The sequence below is a fragment of the Rhinolophus sinicus genome, linkage group LG02 (assembly GCF_036562045.2).
Source record: "Rhinolophus sinicus isolate RSC01 linkage group LG02, ASM3656204v1, whole genome shotgun sequence".
Classification (NCBI taxonomy): Eukaryota; Metazoa; Chordata; class Mammalia; order Chiroptera; family Rhinolophidae; genus Rhinolophus; species Rhinolophus sinicus.
The window spans coordinates 181,191,502-181,216,953 of NC_133752.1; the positions used below are offsets into that span (position 1 = coordinate 181,191,502).

The 25,452-nt window shown below is 36.9% G+C and overlaps 1 protein-coding gene across 2 annotated transcripts in view; it reads left to right on the plus strand.

The window, feature by feature from the left end:
* Nucleotides 1–241: 241 nt before the first annotated feature.
* Nucleotides 242–25,452, plus strand: part of APAF1 (apoptotic peptidase activating factor 1) — a 65,979-nt gene continuing 40,768 nt past the window's right edge. The window contains exons 1-14 of one of the 2 annotated variants that reach the window (XM_019732133.2): nucleotides 242–499; nucleotides 617–654; nucleotides 2,575–2,750; nucleotides 2,884–3,073; nucleotides 3,756–3,953; nucleotides 11,242–11,425; nucleotides 13,604–13,716; nucleotides 13,820–13,951; nucleotides 16,168–16,406; nucleotides 16,812–16,979; nucleotides 17,694–17,825; nucleotides 20,196–20,309; nucleotides 20,751–20,935; nucleotides 25,115–25,241. In XM_019732133.2, the coding sequence (XP_019587692.2) occupies nucleotides 2,613–2,750; nucleotides 2,884–3,073; nucleotides 3,756–3,953; nucleotides 11,242–11,425; nucleotides 13,604–13,716; nucleotides 13,820–13,951; nucleotides 16,168–16,406; nucleotides 16,812–16,979; nucleotides 17,694–17,825; nucleotides 20,196–20,309; nucleotides 20,751–20,935; nucleotides 25,115–25,241 (1,920 nt within the window). In that variant the 5' untranslated portion in view covers nucleotides 242–499; nucleotides 617–654; nucleotides 2,575–2,612. The remainder of the gene's footprint in view (nucleotides 500–616; nucleotides 655–2,574; nucleotides 2,751–2,883; nucleotides 3,074–3,755; nucleotides 3,954–11,241; nucleotides 11,426–13,603; nucleotides 13,717–13,819; nucleotides 13,952–16,167; nucleotides 16,407–16,811; nucleotides 16,980–17,693; nucleotides 17,826–20,195; nucleotides 20,310–20,750; nucleotides 20,936–25,114; nucleotides 25,242–25,452) is intronic. The other variant, XM_019732132.2, reaches the window with a different exon arrangement.

The window sequence follows — 25,452 nt, forward strand, 5'->3', positions numbered from 1 at the left end:
GCGGCGCGTCCCCGTGGCTTAGCTGCGCCCGCTGGGGGGTGGGGCGAAGGGCGCTTCCTTGTGCGCGCGCGGGCACAAGTCGGGGCGGGAGCGCGCGCGGCGGCGGCAGCCCCAGCCGGGCTCAGTGTTTATTTGCATACGCGGGCTCGGTGTCCTGTTTGGGCGGGCTGGGTGCATTTTGACTACTCGGCGGTCCTCAGGCAAAGAGGGGGAGGTGCAAGTGGACGCGGATGCTTTCTTCTTGGGCAGAAGGGGTGAGGGAGCGGGAGGTGGGGAAATCAGGGCCCTCAGTGGCGCCGGGGCGCAGGGGTTCAGCTACTGCCTGAGGGAAGGAGCGACAGCCCGAGTGACCCTCCTCCCTTTGTGTCTGGGGTGGCGTCCACCGGGAGGGCGGCTGCGACCCCGGGACTGTGTTGTCCGCCCGCCGAGGTGACGCCTACCTCTCCGGGGGTCGGAGGTCCGCGGAGGTCTTCAGGTACCGCAGGCTGCGGAAGCCCAGGTAAGGCACCTGGAGACCCGGATTTGTACGGGGGCTGCGCCCAGTGTCCTGCATTCCCTTTCCGAAGCCTCCGCTGCCTCCCCCACGCCCATTTGATTTCCATTTCTGTCCCCATAGGGCTGCTCTTCTCAGTGAAGGTTTGTACGAAGGTTTGGGTAAGTTTGCGCCTCGCTTTTCTCCCGGAGCCGGGTTTTTTGCAGGTTCAGTACCGAGCTTAGGGACTTAGAATTCTGGGACAAGGAATTGTCCGTCCTATATCAGGAAGAGAAATTAAAGAGGAAGTAGTTAACTATTAACGGTTTCCTGGATGAAATTGCCCTTCTTTCTATTTCACATCTATGAAGAGTTTTGGGTTCTCATTTTTGTGTGGTTTCAAAAGTGGAACTCTGAGAATTTGTTCAGAATACTTCAATTTGTGCGGTTTAAAGTTTACGTAATTGTAATAGGACTGGGTAAACTTGGACATTAGTTTCAGGTTGTCAGAGTGTCTATTTGCTAGGCTGTTGGCCATAACCTAAAAAAATTCATTTTTGTTTTGTCAAATGGAGTTTTGTTACTAAAAGTTAAGGGATGTTTAAATTGAGATAATAAAAACGTTATTAACATTTAAAAAATACAATAGTCTTGATTCTAGTCATAACTTTTTCTTTTCTAAGTTTCATGCCAGTGCTGGGCATTTTGTGAAACTTGACAAGCTAGGGAAATTCTCTACTTCCCTATGCAAGTGCCACATTTGGTGGCGTTTAAAAAATATATAGTTATTGAAGCTTAATGATTATTGCTTTTCTTTGTGCAATCTAAATTACTTGTGCTTATCTTTGTTTTTGCACTTTGACATCACATCCTAATGAAATTTCTCTCTTCCATTAGATTGTGAATTCCTTCAGGGTATGATTTTAATCTTCTCTTTAGACTCAGGGCCTGGCTCATAGAAAGGCTCAAATGTTTATTGAATGAATAAATTAATAAACACATTTAGACACTGTAATACCTTGAGTAGAGTTCTGTTAATGTTTTAAAAACTTGCAAACATTCTGATCTGTGTTTTATACTCATGGAAAATTTTGCATTGTATTTTAAATAAAGTCAGTAGAACCTTAAAGTATTATTCTGTAAAGAATGTTATTCTTTTTTTGTGTTCTCTTACTCCAAGAGATGACATCAGAGGGTATTTCCTGTTGCTTTGTCATACTTAGCAGCTCAGCTGAAGCATTAGTGGAGTGAGCATATGAGAAATGTGTTTACCATTGAAGACCTAGAGCTTGCACCCACCTTGAGGAAGAACTAATACTCAATACCAGCAATGCTCTATTTAGTCTTATAATGGATAAATAAAACAAGTTTCTAAACACTAGGACTTCAGTATGATCATTGTTTATAAAATATTAAAAAATTATTTTTGTTGTAAAAGTGAAAATGTGCATTGAAAAAAAGTAAGACAATATAGAACGGTACAGAAAAAGGGGGAAAAAAAACCCCAGTTTTGCTACCTTAGAAGTAACCCAAACATTTTGTTGAACAGACTTCTAAACATCTCTCTTTGTATTTATATGGTGCCAACACACATTTTATGCTGTATCTGGGAACATATTTCTAATTTTTTCAATCATCAATGTGTCATTAGCATCTTTCCATGTTGGTACTTGGAGATGTGTTTTATTTTAAATGGGTGTATAATATTCCATCGTGGGTGTGTGTGTGTGTGTGTGTGTGTGTGTAAAATAGTTTTTTAAATCCATACTGTTAATTCTTTTTTGTGGGTATTTTTGCATGTACATGTGAATGTCTCCTTGAGGTAAATTCCTAGAAGTGGCATTTCTGGGTTAAAGAGAATGTGTATTTTAAACACTTCTGTATCTTATATTGCCTTCCAGAAAAGTTGCATCCATTTTGTACTCACTTCAAGTAATACCTAAAAATACCCATTTTTCTCACACCTTTAAAAGCATTGGGTTTTACCCATTTAAAAAACTTTGCGAAATCTTATTTTCTTTACATTTCTTGATTACCAATGAAGTTACACATCTTTCATGTTTTTATTGGCCTGACAAATATTTTGATTTTTTTGGCTGTAGCTGAGGTTGACAGCTCAGAGAGAAAAAATTGAGAGAGGATGGATGCAAAAGCTCGAAATTGTTTGCTTCAACATAGAGAAGCCCTGGAAAAGGACATCAAAACATCCTACATAATGGATCATATGATTAGTGCTGGAGTTCTAACAGTATCAGAGGAGGAAAAAGTGAAAAATGAGGTAAAGCTCTCAGAGGCAGTCTACGCTTTCTTAAACATTTTTAGAATTTATTTCAGAGCTTGTACTGGTCTCCACTAAATTGTTGCAGACATGTTCTTTGTAGTATACTAAACTACTTTTTTTTTTTTTTAAGCCCACTCAGCAGCAACGAGCAGCTATGCTAATTAAAATGATACTTAAGAAAGATAATTATTCCTACATATCATTCTACAATGCTCTACTACATGAAGGGTATAAAGATCTTGCTGCTCTTCTCTCTGATGGCATTCCTGTGGTCCCTTTTTCCAATGGCAAAGATTCATTTGGTGGAATAACTTCATATGGTTTGTATCCATAATACCTTCTATCACATTTGTATCGCAATGGCTATATTGCTGCAGTTTTGTCTTACTATAGATGGCGTCTGCTGAAGAGACTGATCAGTTCACTGAAAAATGAATGTGAAAAAAAATGCATGTGAAAAATTTTAGCTAGGTTTTCCAATTTACATGTTTTTATTTGCGTCTGTATTAACTCTGACATTTTCTACCTGCCCAGGGAGCTATCTCCTGCTGAGGTGGTAATATACATACCCTAATTTTTGGAGATAGACAATTTGTAGGTCTTTATTTAAGTTCTCCAGTTCTGTGTTTATCGAGTTCATGTGTAGGAAAGAATAAGGATCTTTAGAAATCTATATTCTTGAAAGGAATTCCATATTCTTCACTTTTACACTCTCCTTCCCAATCTTAATATGAGGAAAAGAGATTGGAGAATCAGAGAAAAATAGGGTAAGATACAGATGGAAATTTCCATTGTCTGTAGTCATCTTGAAAGGTATATATTTGCTTTTATTCTGGGTTTTCTGAGAAATCAGAAAGTTGAAATTAATATGCTAATCACATTTCTTACTTCTGGAAATTCTGAGGTTAAGGCCTCAGCCTTATTCTCTTGGGTTTTTATGGTACTACTTGAGTAACCATACAAAGTTCTCTTCATTTATGCTTGTTTTGTTTTGGGTTTCAGTAAGGACAGTGCTGTGTGAAGGAGGAGTACCACAGAGGCCGGTTGTTTTTGTTACTAGGAAGAAGCTGGTGAGTGCAATTCAGCAGAAACTCTCCAAACTGAATGGTGAACCAGGATGGGTCACCGTGTATGGAATGGCAGGATGTGGGAAGTCGGTATTAGCTGCAGAAGCTGTTCGAGATCATGACTTCTTAGAAGGTAAGTTTTGATTACCATGTGTTACGGGCTAAGGAGATAACCTTTAGGTATTGGATTAGTTCTCTGTTGCTGCTGTAACAAAGTACCAAAAATTTGGTGGCTTAACATAACAGCAGTCTATTATCTTATAGTTTTAGAGGTCAGAAGTCCAAAATAGATCTTACTAGGCTAAAATCAAGGTGTCCGTGGGACTGAGTTCCTTCTAGAGGCTTTAGGGAGAATCCTTTTCCTTGCTTTTCCAGCTTCTAGAGATGGCCTACATTCCTTGGCTCATGGTTTTTCCCTTCATTTTCAAAGTTGGCATTGCATAGCATCTTCACATCTTTCTCTTTCTTTCTGAGCTTTGCTTCTGTCATTCCATATCCTCTGACTCTTAACCTTCTCACCACACTCTTATTAAGGCCCTCATTGGGCCCACCGGATAATCTGGAATAATCTCATTTTAAAATTCTTAATTTAATTGTATCTGCAAAGTCCCTTTTGCCATGTTAGGTAACATTTACAAGTTCTGTGGAATAGGATGTGGATGTTTTTGAGGGACTATTATTCTGCCTACCACAGGCATGATTAAATTTGGATTTTATGGATCAAATATATGGTGATGGAAGGAGAACTGACTCTGGGTGGTGAACACACAATGGGATTTATAGATGATGTAATACAGAATTGTACACCTGAAATCTATGTAATTTTACTAACAATTGTCACCCCAATAAATAAATAAAAAAAACAAAAAAAACAAAAAACAAACAAAAATTTGGATTTTATTTTCTACTTAGCCTGTCACAACGAGGCTTGGGTAGCCAGATCAATAAATTTATACATTATCGGGTGGTGCTTATTATAGGAATGAAGCTACCGTGTTTCTCCGAAAATAGGACCGGGTCTTATATTAAGGTTTGCTCCAAAAGATGCATTGGGGCTTATGTTCAGGGGATGTCATCCTGAAAAATCATGCTAGGGCATTTTTTCCGGTTAGGTCTTATTTTCGGGGAAATGTGGTAGTTCTCTTGTATCTTAACAATCGAGGGTTGAAAAAGGGTTTTGAAAGGTTGTTCAGCTTATATCCCTGCCCTTCAGGCAGTACTAGACTTATACCCTCCTATCTGTTGTGGCATGGAGTGCTATAGGGAAGGAAATTCTTGGAAACTCAGTTCCCCTAATGACTCTCCCAGTGGGTGATTCTCCCATGTATTTGGCATCCTGTATTAAACTGTTAATTCCATTTCTGTAATTAATTACACGTATATCAGTTGCTTATCTTTAAAAATGAAAATCTTTAGTAACTTGTCTATTTTATGGTAAGCCCCAAGAAAAAGCCCCAAGGAGTCGACTATAGCAACTGATGGATTTTTATAGGTGGGCTTTATTGATTCATTTGCTATCTGGTGACTTACTTTTCTTGCTGCAGGTATTCATGTGTTCAGTAATATTTGAGAGCCTGATGTGGTGCTTGGCACTGTTTAGGGTACTGGGGATCCCAAAAGACAGCACAGTCTGTGCATCTAAGGAATTCACTCACATACTAGTAGGGGAGATAGACATTAAGAAAATATGATATATGTGATAAATTGAGCAGTAGAAACAAGGATAAGGTACATAGTTAGAACAAAGGAAGGGAGCGTTATCTGTCTGGGGGAAGAGGGTGGATTGCACAAATTTCCTGAATGAGATGACATTTTAGCTGGAGTTTGGAGGAAGAATAGAAGTTTTCCAGGCAGTCTAGGTTGGGATGGGAGAGTAGGGAAGGTGGGAAGGGTATTGGGTAGTTACTGGAGTGGAGAAGGGCATTCTGTACAGCAGAGGATTTAGGACATTCAGCAGGTATGCTGCTGATCTTAATGAGTCTGGTAGGTTCTCAGGGTGTTCGCCAGGAATAGTCATGTAGCTCCCTCAGTCTTTGATTACCTCCATTCATTAGTGAGTTCTAGGGGAATCTAAAGACAGTTCCGGATTTCTAGTTGTAAATAACTTTTTTGTTTATAGCACAAATCCGTGGTTAAGACAGTTTATGAGATGACAAAATTAATGGAATGAATGATATACTTCTAAGAGATTTAGAAAGATGGAAGCTAGGGGACATCTATTGTACACACCTGGCTTCATGTATACTTCACAACCTTTGTCAGCAGTATTGGTCATACTCTTGTTGGAAGTATGCCCATTTCCTAAACCCTGGCTTTCCCCCTTTGTCGTTGTAGAAAGTTTCCTGGGACTCAGCTCTATGAAGATCCCAGGGCCAAGGCTTTATTTTTATTTATTTACTCTTTTTTTTAAACCTCTACTGCAAAGTTGATCATCAAAGATATTTCAGGATAAAATTGGTTTAAGTTCCTTTAGTGTGAAAAACTGGGTTTTTCTTTCAATATTATGATGAATTTCCTTTAAAATATATATTTATAATACACTAATTTATAGTGTGAAAAGTGAGCCGCTCAACTGAATTAAAATTACTCTCTCAATTATTGGGGTGAGTTTTCCATTTTAGTGGTTAAAATTGACCATCAACTTGGGAATTAATTACCCAGGAATCATATTGTGTAAATTGTGGTCTGGGAATAGATTTTAACCATTTGGTTTTGAGAAAATGTCAGAGATAATAGCAGTTGTCTGGTGCACAGTGAACTTAATTCATATTCCTCATATGCTTTTGTGAAATCTTAAGTACAGAGGATTTAGTCAGTCATATTTTTTATTTTACAGCCCATTGTTATATTAGGTCTGTATAAGACTTAGCTTCTCGCTATATTTATTGCCTTTTAAAAATTTCCCAATATAGATGATGTATTATAGAATTGTACACCTGAAACCTATGTAACTTTGCTAACAATTGTCACCCCAATAAACTTTAATTAAAAAAAAAAGATGTAAAAAGCAATTTCTTATTCTTATTTCCCTTCTCCTCTAAGGAAAAACACCTATACGTCTTCTCTACACAACTACAACACTACTTCATTTCTGACACCACATGTGTGGGTTTTCCACACACCCCGCAGTTCTTTAGCACCAGCTGGGTATCCTATGATTTAAACTCAATTCTGACACTTACCTATCTGGAGATAGCGTCAGATCCCACAGAGTAAGGGTTCAGTTCCACAAGACTGCCCCCCCACCCCCCTTCAGATGCTGATTACAATTCCAGATTGTTACTTGTGCTTCTGACCAAACGGCTATAGTATAGATCAGAGGTTCCCTCTCCTTGGGTTTGACTAATTTGCTAGAGTGGCTCACAGAACTCAGGAAAACATTTTACTTACTAGATGACTGGTTTATCATAAACGAATATAACTAAGGAATAGCCAGATGGAGGAGATGCATAAGGCAAAGTGTGTGGGAAAGGGCTCCGAGCTTCCATGTCCTCTCTGGGTGCGCTACTCTCCCCACACCTCCATGTGTTCACTGATCCAGAAGCTCTCGGAATCCCACCCTTTTTTATGGAGGGTTCATTACATAAACATGTTTGATTAAATCATCGGGCATTCGTGATTGAACTCAGTCTCCAACCTCTCTCCCCCTGAGTTTTTAAAGCGTGGAAGCTTTCTCCAGAGGCCGTCTACCTATTTTCTGTCCTTCCCAAGATTTCCTTGATGCGATTAGATTATTAATTGCTAGTAGGATCAGCCTCATGTGAAAGTAGGATGGGGTTAATTTTCTCTGAATAAAGGCAATTTTTCTCTGAGTGAATTATAGGTACAAGCCTCATTCAAGGCTAAATTGCTCCCTCTTGTGCCCATAGTCAAGATGTTTAGATTCTTTCAGAAACGTGGAATTAATACTTCAGTGTTTAACTGTCATATTGTGATGGTAGGAGATTAGCAGATCAGTTGGTCTTTTGGTCTGTTTGTCTTTCCTTTTAAAGCTAGTAGTGTTTTATTTTTTTTGCATATACTTATAATGCACTCGTTGTTTAGTTTTGAATTTAGGGAAGACCTTTATGTAGATAATAGGTACTTAAATTTAAATCTGAAAAATTTACTGTCTAGCTATGTCCGGCACTTTCTTTGCCTTGTCTTTAATCCTGGCATGATTTACAAAAAATTTAAATAGAAAGCATAAACAAACAAAAAGAACCCCAAAACAAACCTGAGGGGCAACAGGTAGTTTGAAACTTTGTTATAAGTATTACAGTATTTTCATTTAAAAAGAAGTAAAAATTCTTTACATTTGCCCTGCTCCCCTTTCTCCTAAATTGTTCACCAGAGATAATCACGGTTAACAGTTTAGAGTGAATTTTTCCAAACTTTTCCTTGTGCATTTATAAACATGAACATCCATAGAACACAGCTACCACACTAAGCGAAACAAGAAAGTGAAACAGAAATCAAGGATTTACTGCTCTATAACTGTTGACTTACACTGAAGGAAGCCTGTGGGAACTTCAGGGAGCTTTCAGGAGGAAAGTGTAGGACTTGTCTGCCTCCTTCTAAGACACTGGCACTGATTATCAAACCATACTTCATACCTCAGTTATCACAGAGTTCTCTGTCTCCTGGTCATTTGTTATCTTTCAGAGGCTCATGGAGATACACTCAGTACATTCATTGCCAAGTTCTGATCTAGGTCCCCTTCCCTCACTTCCAAGCCTTTCTGCCATATGCTATTTAGACTTCCTCCTCTGTGATTAGGAAACTCCTCTGTATCATTAACCCCTTCTTAAGTTGTTTTCCTTCTTGCATTATCTGAAACTGGACAGTTCCCTGAGGATATATCACCTTCTCCATAGCTATCTTCAGTGATGTGGCAACTGCTTTTCCTTTATATCCCACATACTTCAGCACCAGGAAATGGGTGGATATTGTCCTCACTCTCTGTTGCCTTATCCACACTATTAATACTCCTCCAGCCAAATTCCTTGTCCTTTGAGATTCTTTTCTCTAATCTTTCCCAGTTATGTTAACTGCCGTCTCATTCATTGACAATTGGAGTTCTTAATTATAAATCTAAGCCCTTCTATTGGTATTCTTAGGGACTTTGGTATCTATGTGGATGAGTCATCCCGAACCTTGGCCTCTCAGTTCCTTGACCTCTTTATCTGCAGTGATCATTTTCTTCGCTCCCCTTCACCCATATACTTCCCTGGACCCTGGCCTGGACCCCGGTCCTTGGCATTACCAGAAACGATGCCACTTTGAAATCTTGATGTTAAGCATTCTATTCTATACTCTTTGCCTATCTCCACCTATTCTGTTCTTCAAGTTCACTACTACAGTTTGCTGGTGTATCAAGATTTATCCATTGGTTCCATAATATCTTCACTACGGGTATTTATCCCATCAGTCCCCTCGTAGGCTTGGCCCTAGATTTTTATTGCCCATCATTCATTTGCTCTTTAGCACATACTCTTGGCTCTTGGGTTCTCTCCGTATCTTGGGTGAAAGCTGATTACTTCTCTATGCTAGAAGATGGAGTAGGCATTCTTTCTTACTCCCTGTTGCTTCATCCAGGCCATTACTTGCTTCCTCTTTGCTGGAGAAAATCACTCAACTGAGTTTCAATTTAAATTCATGATCATAAACCTTGGCAATTTTATTAGGTTTATTTAGTGGATGTGTAACCATTGCGTTGGTGTTTGTAGGATGTAATCAGAAAACAACTTTACTCTTTTCCCTCATTGCCTGTTTCAAACTCTTCTCTGGGACTGATTCTTTCCCTGGCTGTATATAGATTCAGAGTCCCCAGGTCACTTAATGTTTTAAAAACAGTCTCATTTCAATAATTAAAATGTCAGATCCTATTTAATACTCCAGACTTCATTTATATATAAAGTTCTCTCCTTCCTCAGTTGGGCCTACCTCAGGCTTTGGAAACCTGCAGGGAAAGAGGAGGTTCAAATGGACATTGCAGGTGGTTTCCAGATTTTTCCTGTTGCAAACAATACTGCAGTGATATCCTTGTGGAGGAAGAATAGTTTAGAAGTCGAGCATTGATCCTGGAGGTTTGAGTCCCATCTCTGCTTTATTAGCTGCATAATCTTGGATAAATTACTCAACCTTTGTATCCCTCAGTTTCTTCATCTGTAAAGGGGATAACAATAGTGTCTGCTTGATAGTCTTCTGTGAGGATTAAATATAGATTAACGTATAGAACTATTAGACTAATACTCAAAAATATGTTATAAATCTTTGAGCATATATACAAATATTTCTTAAATTTAAGGTAGTGATTTCTTTTTGTACTTATTTGTGAACACCAGTAAATAAATTGCCTGTGGTGTAATATAACTCATTTATGTTTGTAGCTGTTTTTTGCTTTTTCTTATACTTTTGCCATCACATAATATAAATCTTATGGTTAATGCCACTGGTGTGATCTAATGCTACTACTGTTCACCATATTTTACACATAGGGATGCCTCTTACTGTTTTTTCTATCTATGTGAAGCTAATTAAGTATAGTCTGTGAAAACTTAAGATTTTTGGTTTCTGATAATATGTAATTAAAAATATGTATTTTAGGATATGCTGTGGCTTAATTAACAATAATGATGATGGTAACAGTTGATAGTAACAGTAATGTCCACTCATATAGTGCTTACTATTTCAAAACTTAATGTTTGTGAGGTGCTCTTAGATCCGTATCACCAGTAAGTCTGTTACAACCCTTTACAGTTAACATAGCAAATTCACGTATTTTATATCATTAATTTCTCAGAGTAACTCTGAAATAGGTCGGATAAACACTCTTATGCCAGGCTAATAAATGAGACAGATTAAGCAATTTGCTAAAGATCGCATAGTTAGTAAGCAGTAGAGCCAGACTTGAACATAACTTGTTCTCTAATGAGAACCTTAATGAGTGATTACGCGTCCTTAGACATCAGTGGTTCTCAGTCAGAGGTGATTTTGCCCCCCAGTAGACATTTGGCAGTGTTTGGAGACATTTTTGGATGTCATAACTGGCGAGGGGGAATGCTGCTGGCAGTAGTGGATAGGTGCTAGGGAAGCTGTTAAACATCCTGCAATGCACAGGGCAGTCCCTCACAGTAATGAATTACCTGACCCAAAATGTCCAGAGTGTTTAGGGTGAGAAACTGCTGTACAGCGATGACTGATGACATAGGACAAAGATTATGAAATTTTGTTTGGTAAGGTTTTATTGATAAAAAGCAGATTTTACTCCAAACTTCAATTTATCCATATATTCAATGTTTCTTAGATTCAGGCTACAAAGAAAGGCTGAAGATGTGGTGAGATTGAAGATTGGAGCAAATTTGCTGCCTATCCATAAAATCTTTCAAAGAAGCACTCCTGTTCGAAGTCTTTAAGTTTATGATTCTTTTCCTCACCAGGTTGTTTCCCAGGGGGTGTGCATTGGGTTTCAGTTGGGAAACAAGACAAAGCTGGGCTTCTGATGAAACTGCAGAATCTTTGTACACGGTTGGATGAGGATGAGAGTTTCTCCCAGAGGCTTCCACTTAACATTGAAGAGGCTAAGGACCGTCTCCGCCTTCTGATGCTGCGCAAACACCCAAGGTACAGATAGCTGGTCAGATTAGGTTGGCATATGAAGTCCCAGTGCACCTAACTACTGACATCCTGTATATGTTTTACCCTTTTCTTGCTGTTCGGTAGAGTATCTAAGAAAGAACCATTGCTCTCCTGTTGTTCTCGCTCTTGTATTAAAAAACAAAAAGTGGCCGCCACTGACCTAAAATTGCTACTTTTCTCTTCTTTGTCTCCTACCTACCACATAGTCTTTTATGTACCATTGTAGGCTCTCAAGAAATACTTTCTTAAGTAGATGAGTTGATGAGCGGTCTTTGCTGGAAAATGCTAGTTTCTTACCTTAAATCCATTATTTCTAGTGGAATAACATACAACAAGAGACAGAATAAATGTAGGCAACTGCTAAAAAAACAGTCAGGAAGGATTATTTATTTAATAGGCCGCTTCTATTGTTGTCTTAGTTTTTGGGTATATGTGTAACTCTTCTACTTTCATGTACTTCAAGAGTTTGTTTTATTTATTTAAATCATTCATTCATTCAATAAATACTGTTATAATTATGTGCCAGGCACTGTTACCACCACAGTTTTCACAATTTTCATTAGCCAGAAGGGTGACAGCAGCTTAGTTGCTGCTTGTGTTGAGTATAACTTGGAATTCAGTCAACAGTTTGATTTTCATGTTCCAGTGACCATTGCTTTAATTTGTTCATTTAACTAGCATTGAATATTGTTCCTATGTTAGTGTTGAAAGTACAAAGATGAATAAAGCCTTCCTTGGGAGTGTAACAGTAAATTGGTCAAGAATTAGGCAATGGCACTGAACTTATTTTAATGTCCAATGCACCTGACTATGTAGTACATTTTCACATGTAACAGTGGCTGAGGATGGCAGTGATTCTAAAATTGATAAGGGGATTAATGTCAGAATATTGGGTGAGAGGAGTAAGTTTTGGAAAAAGCCTCCTAGGTGCTTTTGATGGATACTCACTACAGATGGTAAGCTCCGTTCTCTCTGGCTTCTTTCTGCTCCAGATCCCTCCATTATCTCCCCTTCCCCTTGATAGTCACTGGAATCCATTTTCCCATAGCAAGTAGATTTGAGACCACTAACCATTCCTTGTTTTCTTGCTCAGTCTTTTCCCTAATCCTACTTCCCTTCTTTGCAAAAATAAAAGTGATTTCTGTTCAGGAAAATGTAACCACTCTCAGATGTATCAGACCATGACTTATAAATCCAGTTATTTTGTTTCATTCTCAGCATCATTTTAGTATGCTTTTGCAGTATTCCAACCTGCATATGTATCTAGAGTCTGTTTTTTTGTAGTGTATAGAAGTGGTGTGCCATTCAGGTAAAATGCAAGTATAAAATTATGCTGTCAGGTGTTAGTTGTTTTTTTCTCCACTTGTTCTGGTGAGTTTAAAAAAGTTTTTGGAAGAGACCAGTCAAGAATTGACACAAAGGTTCTTTGTCATTATGAATAAAGAAACTGATTTCTTGGATGAAAAACACCCCACTAGTGTACCAAATGAAAAGTAATGTCCTTGTTAGTGCTTTCTGTTAGGTTGACACATATGAAATTAGTAGTTTTATAGGAAAAAATGCTCAAATATAATCATTGTTATATGATTCATTGTAATACTAACCTGAACCCAGTTCTCATTTGGTTTTGGTGCTTAAAGACTGAATTGGATTTTTCCAAAATCCGTATATGGATACTTCTTTTTAGGTACTAGGTAGCTGATTTCTGGTACTTACGTGGTACACACAGCCCTCTTTTTAATAAGTCCCTTAATATTAATATGCATTGATTTGGGGTGGGTGGGGGAGGCTCTAATTTTCTTTTCCTTATTTGGATCAGTATGTTGTGGAAGAGAGATAGCAAAGAAAAGAGGGGTGCAGCTGGCTAGCTCATTTGGTTAGGGCGTAGTGCTCTTAACAAGGTTTTCGGTTCCATCCCCACATGGGCCACTGTGAGCTGCGCCTTCCACAACTAGGTTGAAACAACTACTTGACTTGGAGCTGAGGGTCCTGGAAAAACATACTTAAAATAAAAGTTTAAAAACAACAAAAAAGAAAAGAGAAAGAACCATGAGACATGTATTCTTTCTTTTTTTATTTTGTAAATTTAACAACACTGATGGCATTCTCTTTTAAAGGAAGCTTAAAATGTAATTAGTGACTCAATACAGTTTTTTAAATTAGGTCTCTGTTGATCTTGGATGATGTTTGGGATCCTTGGGTGCTAAAAGCTTTTGACAATCAATGTCAGATTCTTCTTACAACCAGAGACAAGAGTGTTACAGACTCAGTAATGGGTAAGGATTATTAATTTGCTTTTTAGTTATTTTTATGTTTTAGTTCAATTACATTTAAATATGTTGCATACCAAATTACATATTATATCTTATGATTTTGCAGGTCCTAAATATGTAGTCTCCGTGGAGAGTGGCTTAGGAAAAGAAAAAGGACTTGAAATTTTATCCCTTTTTGTTAATATGAAGAAAGCAGATTTGCCAGAACAAGCTCATAGTATTATAAAAGAATGTAAAGGTATAGTTATTTATTTTGTGGATAAGGGGATTATAGAGATGTTAATTTATCTTATGTAAGTTAAGCTAATGAACATGACAATTTAGCACATGAACATCCAAAAACTTTACTAGAATATTTAATATTTTAGATTCTTCTCTGATACCCTAAATATTAGGTTGGTGCAAAAGTAATAGCAGTTTAGGGCCTGCCCGATGGCCCAGGTGGTTGGAGCGTGGAGGTCTCTGGTGCAATTCCCACATGGGCCAGTGAGTTGCGCCCTCTACAGCTAAGATTGTGAACAACAGCTCTCCCTGGAGCTGACTGCCGTGAGCAGCCAGAGGTTGGTGTGAGCTGCCACGGGCTACCTTGTGTCATGGTGGCCGGTGGCCAGCGTGAGTGGCCGGTGGCCGTGGGCTGCTGTGTGCTGCTGTGAGCTGCTGTGAGCGGCAGACCTATGACTGGCGACCTACTGCCTCAGCTGGGGGGGGGGGGGGATGGCGCAAGGCTCATAGTGCCAGCATGGGCCAGGGAGCTGTGTCCTACACAACTAGACTGAGAAACAACGGCTTGGACTGGGGAGGTGGGGGGAGGTGGAATAAAGGGGAAAAAGAAAAGTAATTGTGGTTTAAAAGGCTAAAAATATTGCAAAAAGTGCAATTCTTTTTGCACCAACCTAATATATGATATTTTGGTATTCATTCATTCATTCATTCATTAAAATAGTATTTAATGAACACCCACAATATGTTAGTGACGGGCGGGGGGTGTGTGTGAGATGAAGATGTGACCTCTACTGTCAAAGAATAAAAAATACAGTGAGTCAAAATTAAAAAATGTGGGTGGGAGATGAGGGTAAGGGGGATCCAATATATGGTGATGGAAGGAGAACTGACTCTGGGTGATGAACACACAATGGGATTTATAGATGATGTAATACAGAATTGTACACCTGAACTCTATGTAATTTTACTAACAATTGTCACCCCAATAAATTTAATAAAATAAAATTAAAAAAAAAAATTAAATGTTTTTGTTGGAATTTTATAAAAGTGTTCTAATTTGAAAAGTGAAAACTGGTGGTGTCTAAATTTGCATTTTTTATTAATGAAGTTAAACTTTTTACTTGTTTATTGAATATTTGCATTTTAAGAAATTGTCATTGACTCACTTTTCTTTTGTGATAAAAGTATTTTTAATAGACTTTTAGGAATTCTAACTATTGAAGCTGTTAACCCTTTGTCATATGTTTGCAAGTATTTTCCCCAGTTTTTGGTCTATCTTTTAATTTCATTTGTAGTACTTTTTTTAAATTTTATTTAAAGTGGTGAAAGAGTAGTCTATTAGGAAAGATAGTACACTTCAAAGAAATAGAAGTGGACCTGAGCAGTAGAGAATGGCTCTAGGGCCCAAGGTGGCATTATCAGAAGCAAAAGTACAAAGAGTTTGGAGCAGGCTGAGCAAAAGACGAGGCTCAAAACTTAAAAAGGCCCAAAGGGCCAAGGGCCCGGGCTCAAAAAGGACTGTAGTATTTTTTAACATACAGAAATTTTATATAGTCAAATCTATCTATATTTCTTCTATCATTGTTAATGCTTAGAAATACCTTCTTTTCTTTCTGCCATCAAATACATACTTGAGTTTTAAGTTAATTGACTTAAAAAACTCTTAAACTTAGGAAAAAATACCTGATTTATATTCATTATAAAGCTGATGCATGTCCATTTTGAAACATTTAAAAAAATGTGAAATTATAAAGAATAAATACAAATTATCCATAACCTGATAATTATTAGTATCATGAGAGTGTTTCTTTCAGTCTTCTTTTACTACATCTAAAACTTTGAAAAAACCATTGAGACTATAAAGTGGTATACATAATTTGAATCTTGTCCTTTTTATATAACAAATCTTGAACATTTTCCCACACCATTAAATATCTTTTGAAAAAAATTTACCAATGGGTAATGTGATATAATTTACTTTATTTAGTCATTTCTTGGTTATTGTTTAAGATTTTTCACTATTTTAAATAATGCTGTGATGAATATCCTGAAAGGAAATATTTCTATATCTAATGACCTCCTTAGAATAAATACCTAAAGTGAATTCAAGATTTGTAAGTATTTTAAGGCTTTGGATAACATGCAAAGGAAATGATTCCTTAAGAATAAATTGATTCTTAGTGGTATGTCTGAAATAAGCCAGTGTTAACACTGTGACTGCTTTTTCTGTAGGTTCTCCTCTCGTAGTGTCTTTAATCGGTGCACTTTTACGTGATTTTCCCAACCGCTGGGATTACTACCTCAGGCAGCTTCAGAATAAGCAATTTAAGAGGATAAGGAAATCTTCATCTTACGATTATGAGGCTCTGGATGAAGCCATGTCTATCAGTGTTGAAATGCTCAGAGAAGACATCAAAGATTATTACACAGATCTTTCTATCTTTCAGAAGGATGTTAAGGTGCCTACAAAGGTAATAGAAGGACCAACAATTCTCGTCACTGGGTATTTATGTCATGTAACCTTTGATATAGTACCAAGAACATTGTCACAGAGGCTATTGGAAAGATAAGACCTGGTGACTGAGATGGTGGGTTTTAGGATTCAGAAGCCTCACTGTTCTCGGTCTCCATCAAGAGCTTGGTGTTGATCCCAGACGACTTACCTATTTCTTGGTGGTTCTTGTGAAGCTGGAGAAACATCTGACTTTTTTTTTTTTAATCTCTTTTCCATCTTGAATGGTTGAGCTGCTTCATATGAAATGGAGAGGTTCTTATTCAGGGTTTTAAGATACAAATTTTTTTTTGTCGTAACACTTTGTCTGTAATCCTGGTCAGTATACTTTTATGGCATATTAAATGCTTAAAATGATTCCTAGGTGTTATGTGTTCTCTGGGACATGGAAACTGAAGAAGTTGAAGATATACTGCAGGAGTTTGTTAATAAGTCTCTCCTATTCTGTGATCGGAATGGAAAATCTTTTCGCTATCATTTACATGATCTTCAAGTAGATTTCCTTACAGAGAAGAATCGCACCCAGCTTCAGGTACTCATACCTCTGTACATTCTTTTTTTTAACTTTTTATTTTGCAATAATTTTAGACTTTTAGAAAACTTGCATAATAGTACAGAGTTTCTATGCATATACCCTTCCCCCAGCTTCCCTCAGCTTCCCCGTGTTAACATCTTATGTAACTATAATACGTTACCAAAGCCTGAAAATTAACATTGACACAATGCTGTTTACTAATCCACAGACTTTATTTGAATTTCGCCAGCTTTCCCACTAATATCTGTTTTGTCCAATTCAGGATCCCATATTGCATTGTAATTGTCATGTTTCCTTGGTTTTCTCAAATCTATCAAAATTTCTCAGCTTTATCTTTCATAGTCACTTTTGAGGAGTACTAGCTAGTTATACTGGAGAGTGTCCCTTAGTTTGGGCTTATCTCATGTTTTCTCCTGACTAGATCAGGCTTATATATTTTTGGCAAGAATACCACAAAAGTGATGTTGTGACCTTATTGGTACATCAAAATATCTGGATGTTGATATATCTTATTATAAGTGGTGTTAACACTGATCACTTGGTTAAAGTGGTATCTGCCAGTTTGTCTACTGTAAAGTTACTATTATCTCCTAAGTGTCTTGTGGGCGAGATTCTCTGTACATTCTTAAATAGCTTCGGAAGCTGGAGTTACTGTGATGTTTAGATTTTGACATTGTTTCTATCCCCTGAAATGTTTCATCTGGGCTTTAGGATCTACATAAGAAGATAATCACTCAGTTCCAGAGACATCACCAGCCACATACTCTCTCATCGGATCAGGAGGACTGCATGTACTGGTACAGTTTTCTGGCCTATCACATGGCCAGTGCCAACATGCATAAGGTAAGATGACCTATTTGAAAACTATTTTCTTTCATCTCATTTTTATTGTGTCTTATGTTTAAGATTTTCTTTTATTAGTAAAAATAGAATTATAGACTATGTCATTGTTTTTGTTTTAGTTACTGTTCTTACCTGCAGCGATTTAATAAGGTACCTTAGTAATTGCAGTATATAAACCGCCTAAAAATTCACTCTCTTCTTACCAGGAGCATTCCTTTATGGGCGGTTTTTAAATTTTGAGAGGAAATGGAGGGTGAGAAAGTATATTCATTCAATAAATATTGAGTGCTTGTTACGTACTGGAACGTTCTTCATTATGAGAGTGTGCCCCAGGCACAAAGTCCCTTCTGTCATTGAGCGCACATTCTGAGGGGAGGCTGAGAGTGGACAAATAAATTTATACTATGTCAGGGTTAGTAAGTGCTCAGAGGAAGAAAAAACCATGGAAGGAGAAAGAAAGTGATGACATCAGGGTTGAGTCATCATGAGTTGCTATGGATTTGATGTGCATTGTAAGAGAAAGGGGAGTCAAAGATGGCTCCACGCCTGTGCAGTAGGAAGATCGCAGTTGCCATGATCTCAGATGGGGATGTCTGTGGTAGGACAAATATTTTTCAGGGGGCAAAGGGAAGGTATACTAAGTCTGATACACATATTAAGACATCTAACTGGAATTATTGAGTACATAGTTGTATATATGAATCTAGATTTCTGGGGAAGATTATGGACTAAAGATAAAATTTGGGAATCATCTGCACATAGATGATGTTTGAAGTCATAACTGCCAACTAACTACTACACATGTTAAGACTTTGGAAAACCATATGTACTTTGAGTAATTTTTCTATACTTAGGTACATTATCTCTTGGTTACACAAAAATGGTGTTGTAGCCTGATTTTTTTCACTTAGTAAAATACCGTTTATGTTTAATAACCTATATTGGAATAAAGGGATGCCAGTAAATATCAGTGCCCTAATTTATTTAACCAAACTGTAATTGTTGACCATTTAGGTTGTTTTTAGGTTTTTTTCCCTTATGATGCTGTAATGAACATTCTTGTTTGTCTTTGCTCCTGTACTATTTTTTTTGAAAATTCCTTAAAGTGGAATCACTGGGTCAATGCTTATTTTAAAAAACTTTTGATATATATGATAATGTGGCAGGATTCAGTTTCTTCCCACTTTTTTAACGTTTTCTTTCCTGATGATTGAAGATGATAGTTTATTTTCATTGGAAAAAAATTAGAAAAATGAAGAAAATGAAGATCAAAATTATTGCTAATGCTTTTGTGGATGCTTTTCTAGATCATCTTGTTGCTCACATACACACACTTATTCTTTAAAACCAAAATGGGATAGTAATAGAAATAGAGTCTTACATCTTGTTTTATTTCCATTTAATTGTATTTCCTGGTCATCTTTTTATGTCACTATATAGAATAATGTAATTTTTAAAGCTGCATGCTATTTCATTGTATAGCTAGTATGATTGACCAGTTGGTTATGGAGAATTACATTGCTTCAGCATACTCATCTGCTTATTTTCTTAGGACACATATTTATAAGTGTAATTTCTAGGCCAAATGGTGTGTACAGTTTGAATTTTAATACCTATTGATAAACTGTCTTCTAAAAGGGTTTCTATGATTTACATCACTACCAACAGTGTATGAGAGAGAGTGTTCATTTCCTCTGATTCCAGCTAATATTCTTATCACACCCTTGAGTCTTTAGAAATCTGATATTCAAAATATTAAATCTTTGTTGTTCCACTTTGATTACTGGTAAAGTTTTTGGCCATTTGTACTTTTTATTTTGTGAATTGATTCTCATCCATTGTCTATCTTTATTGGGGTGTGTATCTTTTTTACTTCTTTAGAATTTTCTATAAAAAGGAATATTAAGCCCTCATTTATCGTATGTGTTGTAAATACTTTTTTCTTGGTTTATTTTTTGTCTTAAATTTAATTAGATTGTTTTCTATTATATTGAAGATTTGAGATTTTATGTGTTAAATGTACCACTATTTTTCTTTTTGGTTTTTTGCTCTGGTGTCATGATTTCCAAATTTTCCTTCACCCTAATGTTACAAAAATATTTACCTGTACCTTCTAGTATTTTTTGAAGTGTTCTATTTTATATTTAAGTCTTTAATCCAACTAAAATTTATTTTGAGTTAAGGTATAAGGTTAATTTTATGTTTTTCTTTGGAACTATTGATGTGTTTCTTTTAAGTTGCCTACTTTTCATCTTTAAATTTGAATATCTGTTAAGTTTCTCTCACTAGTGTTAGGATAATGATGGTAGATTTAAATTCTTTGATCTTTTTAACAGGGCACCTGATCTTATTTATTATTATTTTTTAAAGGAACTTTGTGCTTTAATGTTTTCCCTGGATTGGATTAAAGCAAAAACAGAACTCGTAGGCCCTGCTCATCTGATTCATGAATTTGTGGAGTACAGGCATATACTGGATGAAAAGGTATATATTAATATGAAAAAAAAAGTCCTTAAAGGACATACTTCTTGACATTAAATTATAGGTTTAATAGTGGGGATGAGCAGAGTAGAAGGGGCAAAGAAAGATAATTCTTTTATTTTGATCTTTGATTATTCTTATTTTTCTTCCTAGCCTACTGGGAATGTGGCTAGGATTAAGTCTTGACAGTTAAGGAACTGAAGTGTTCACTGTTTTTTAAAGAAAAGAATGTGTTGAGAAAGTAGTACTTTGATAAGAAGATTTTTACCCTATGTTTAAAAGTCTGAAGAGGGTCACTATATTTGTTACCTAATGCTTGGCTATTTAATTTTAGCTCATAGAGAATATCTCATTTAAACCTGTAAAATGACAAGATAACAGAAACAGAAAATTGTCAGATCTTGCCTCTGGTTATGTTTCTAAGAGATTTCAGTTTGTTCATAGGACTGTGCAGTCTGTGAGAATTTCCAGGAGTTTTTATCTTTAAATGGACATCTTCTTGGACGACAACCATTTCCTAATATTGTACAATTGGGTCTCTGTGAACCGGAAACTTCAGAAGTTTATCGGCAAGCTAAGCTGCGGGCCAAGCAGGAGGTCGATAACGGAATGCTTTACTTGGAGTGGATGTAAGTAGGTTAGGAGAAAAACCAAACGGAGCAGAGTGCTAATGATATCATTATTTTTTCAGGTAGTGAATAAGTTCACTCCAGGAAGATTTAACTACAGTTCTTTGGAAAGGCTGGAACTTTTAATAAGCATTCTTACTTACTGAAAAGTTCTAGAGAAGTAAGTAGAGAAAAAACATGCATTTTCAAAGAGACCGTAAGAATAGATGCTTGCCTTTATGGCATTTTTAACAAGTTATCCTAAATATTAACACCAAATGCTTTACTTATTGTATTACAGTAAGTAGTGAAGATCATGGGCTTTGAAGTCACAAACCTAGGCTCGGGACTCAATTCTAAAACCTAATAGTTTTGTGAGTTTGAACAAGTTATAGGTTAATCTCCTTTCTCATTTGTAAAATAGAAATAACAATCCTTTGAGGTAGGTACTATTTTTGTGAAGATTTAAATGAGATACTGCATATAAAGGGATTAACACTTTGCTTTGCACATAGCCTTTATTAGACTTCCACTGAATCATGATTCTTCTAACTCCTAAAAGAGGTCATTCAGTTTTGCTTACCTTAATTTTATCAGTTAGGAAAAGGAAAGATACACCCCCATCTTTTCAATGCCTGTTATATACAATATGCTCACGTTATTCATTTTATCTTGAAAACAACCTGATAAGGTTAATACTATTTGCCCTAGTTTACAAATGAGAACATTGAGGCACAGAGAGGTTGAGACTTGATTAATCTCATGTGGCTTGCTGAATGGCATTTAAACCCTCGGTCTGTGTAGCTTTATTTTCCATGATTCTTCTATATGTCATGCTTTTCTTACAGCTAGAAATAGTAAGTATAAGTGGTTGTCTTTTCACATGTATAATTTATATCTGAATTGAACTCTAGGTTGATGTCTGTGATCTTTATAGCCCCGGACCCTCTTTCCAAATAAGTCAGGTTGCCTTGGGTGATTCCCCTAATTCAGTTTAGTTCAACAAACATTTGAATTTCTGTAATGTGCTAAGTAAGCACTTGTTACTAGGTGCTAAGGCTCTTCCTAAGGAGCTTACACTCTAGTATGAGAGAAAGAAATTTAAGCAAATAATTGCAATATAATGTGATGAGTGCAACAAAGGTATATATAAAATAGAGATAGAAATGAGAAGTGGGTAATTAACTTGAATGGGTAAGGAATTTTGGGAAGGACCAGTGAAGGGAAAAGTTTCTTAAAAAATTTTTTTATTTAAAATTAAGATTGAATTTTTTGTTGATTTTTATTTTAAAGTAATCCATATTCCTGTTTTTTGTTTTTTTAAAAAAATCAATATTAGAGGGATGTAAAATGAAAAGTAAAGACTCCCCAACTTCCCCCACCTTCCCACTTCCCAGAGTTAACCATTCTTTAACACTTTCTTGGGAAGAGGTTTCACTCTGTGGAAGCAGCTCCGCAACTTGCTGAGGCTAGGTTAGATCTATCTATAGTCTAGAATACTTGTTTACCCCATATCAAAGCATTGTCTCTTTTTATGGTGACTGTTTACTTGTTTGTCTCCCGGAATAGTCCTTACGTTCTGAAGTATAGAAGAGATTGGAGGTTAAAATACAGGCTGGCTCTGGACTGCCTGGGCTTGACTCCTAGCTTTGCTATTTATAGTTATGTATAACTAGGGAAAGTTATTAGATTTCTCTCACCTAATAGTACTATTTCATTACATTGTTGTGAGGATTAAATGCGAGTGTGTGTATAGAAACATGCACACATCCATAGTGTGCTTAGAACAGTACCTAGATCATAGAAAGTGCTCAATAAATATTAGTTATTAAGAATAGCATTTAGCATATTGCCTGGTCCAAAAAGTTGGTATTCAATAGAAATTTGTGGAAGATTGATTGAATTCATGTTTTAGTTAGTGGCTGAAATAGAATTTTAATACTTGGTTTGATAATCAGATGGGCATAGGTTTAGTTTTTTGTTTTGTTTTGTTTTTTAAAGATTTTATTGGGGAAGGGGAACAGGACTTTATTGGGGAACAATGTGCACTTCCAGGACTTTTTTCCAAGTCAAGTTGTCCTTTCAATCTTAGTTGTGGAGGGTTCTGTTCAGCTTCAAGTTGTTGTCCTTTCAGTCTTAGTTGTGGAGGGCGCAGCTCAGCTCCAGGTCCAGTTGCCGTTGCTAGTTGCAGGGGGCCCAGCCCACCATCCCTTGCGGGAGTTGAACTGGCAACCTTGTGGTTGAGAGGACACGCTCCAACCAACTGAGCCATCCGGGAGCTCAGCGGCAGCTCAACTCAAGGTGCCATGTTCAATCTTAGTTGCAGGGGGCAGAGCCCACCATCCCTTGCGGGACTCGAGGGAATGAACTGACAACCTTGTGGTTGAGAGTCCCTGTGGGAGAGCCCACTGGCCCATGTGGGAATCCAACTGGCAGCTTTTGGAGTTAGGAGCACGGAGCTCTAACCGCCTGAGCCACTGGGCCAGCCCAGGTTTAGTTTTTTTCTTATGAATTGTTTGTTATTTAAATTTTTTTTAAGCTTTTTTTTTTTTTTTTTAAATCTTATTGGGGAATATTGGGGAACAGTGTGGTTCTCCAGGGCCCATCAGCTCCAACTTGTTGTTCTTCAATCTAGTTGTGGAGGGTACAGCTCAGCTCCAAGTCCAGTCGCCATTTTCAGTCTTTAGTTGCAGGGGGCGCAGCCCACCATCCCATGCGGGAATTGAACCAGCAACCTTGTTGTTGAGAGCTCACTCTCTAATGAACTGAGCCATCGGCTGCCCCCGAGTTTGTTATTTTTACTTTTTTATGCTGCTGCTTTTTTCCATTCCATCAACTACGTTTCAATTACATTTAACCATTCTTTCATAGAATGGTTAATCATTCATAGCTGTATTTTTAACTGGGTTTGACCAGGTCATATTCAAAGAATGCCTTATTTTTCAGGACTAGAAGTCCTTCCCTCCCCACCCCCCCAGTACTGAGTTTCAGCTTTCAAAGAAATTATTTTTTCATGCATTTGTTATTTATTTAATACTTTCAGCCATCTACTATATGCCCATCATTAATGACAAGTCACTTTCTGAGCTTTGTTTGGGGAATTCAGTAGATAGATCAAGGGGAAAGAAAGGATTTTCTCTATCTAATCCTCTCAGCTTTGGTTGTGAACTTGCGTGTTTTTCTTCCAGGTTCTCATCACTCTAGTTCTTATAGTTGTTTGTTTTATCACTTTTAGTTAAGTGTAATACTTACCAGGCACGGTCTAAGTCTGTTTTACCTCTGAGTTCCCGTTTTCATTTGGTCTGTCTTGTGTGTAGTTGATTTTTTAAAAGAATAATAGCACTGGCATCTTTATGTGCCAGATATTATTAAGAGCACGTACGATTACTCCCATTTTACATACAAGGAAAGGAAACTAATAGGTTAAGTAATTTGCTTAAGTTTACACACCTGATAAGTAGTAGAAGTGGGGTTGCCCTCTAGATTTATCTAACTCCTAACTTTTTACCTTAAATCAAGCATGATACCATTTAACATTTACTTGTACTCAAAATGACCGACATTGAAATTCTGACACTGTTCTAATACTTCCTTTTAAGTGTACAGTACACTCCTTTACCCTTTAGCCCACGAGAAATAATATTATATTTATATTAGTGGAACAGTTAATCAGTAGATTAAGATACAAAGAAAATGACATTGCTTTTTCTTTTTTTCTTTATACCTGAATAATTAGAGAAGAGCAGTTTTAAAGTATATCATCATTATGGTGTGTGTAGTGTCAAACTTTAGTTAGGAAATGAACTTAATTTTGCCATGTCTTATTTCTTTTTGAAAAATACGGAGTTTTTTTTTTTTGAGGTTATCCTTATATAATGTTTTCTCTGTACATGTTAATGCGTCAAAAGAAAATGGGAAGTGATGTGTATTTGACTAACTAGATTTCTTCCAACTCAGTGACATTTGTAACACATGACAGGTTGCTTGATATAGGGTAACATTTCTCTTAAAAATGCCAATTTTGTTATACGATGTTTTTTTTTCTTTAGGTGATCTATGCTGTCATTTACATGTAGGCAATTTAAAGAATTTGTATTTTTGGGAACATAACTATGTTAAAAGACAGTTTATTACTGAAAGAAAAGAATTGCTTTTACTCTCATTTATTGGGTTTCTGTTCATTTTTTTCCTTCTATTTAGAAACCAAAAAAACATCAAGCATCTCTCCCGCTTAGTTGTCCGCCCCCATACAGATGCTGTTTATCATGCTTGCTTTTCTGCAAATGGTCAAAGAATAGCTTCTTGTGGAGCTGATAAAACCTTACAGGTAAAACATCTCTGGATACAAATTGAAATAGGCATGTACCCAATACTCTGCATAGTCGGACACATAAATCCTAAAATTCAAGAAAATTTCACATTAGAAAGAGAAATCCAAAACTCTTGAACGTTTTATGAAAGCTTTCTCTAGAGATTTAAAAGCTATGGTTGTGTGTTTTCATAATTCTAAACTTGCCAAGTGACATAGAAGTGCCTTT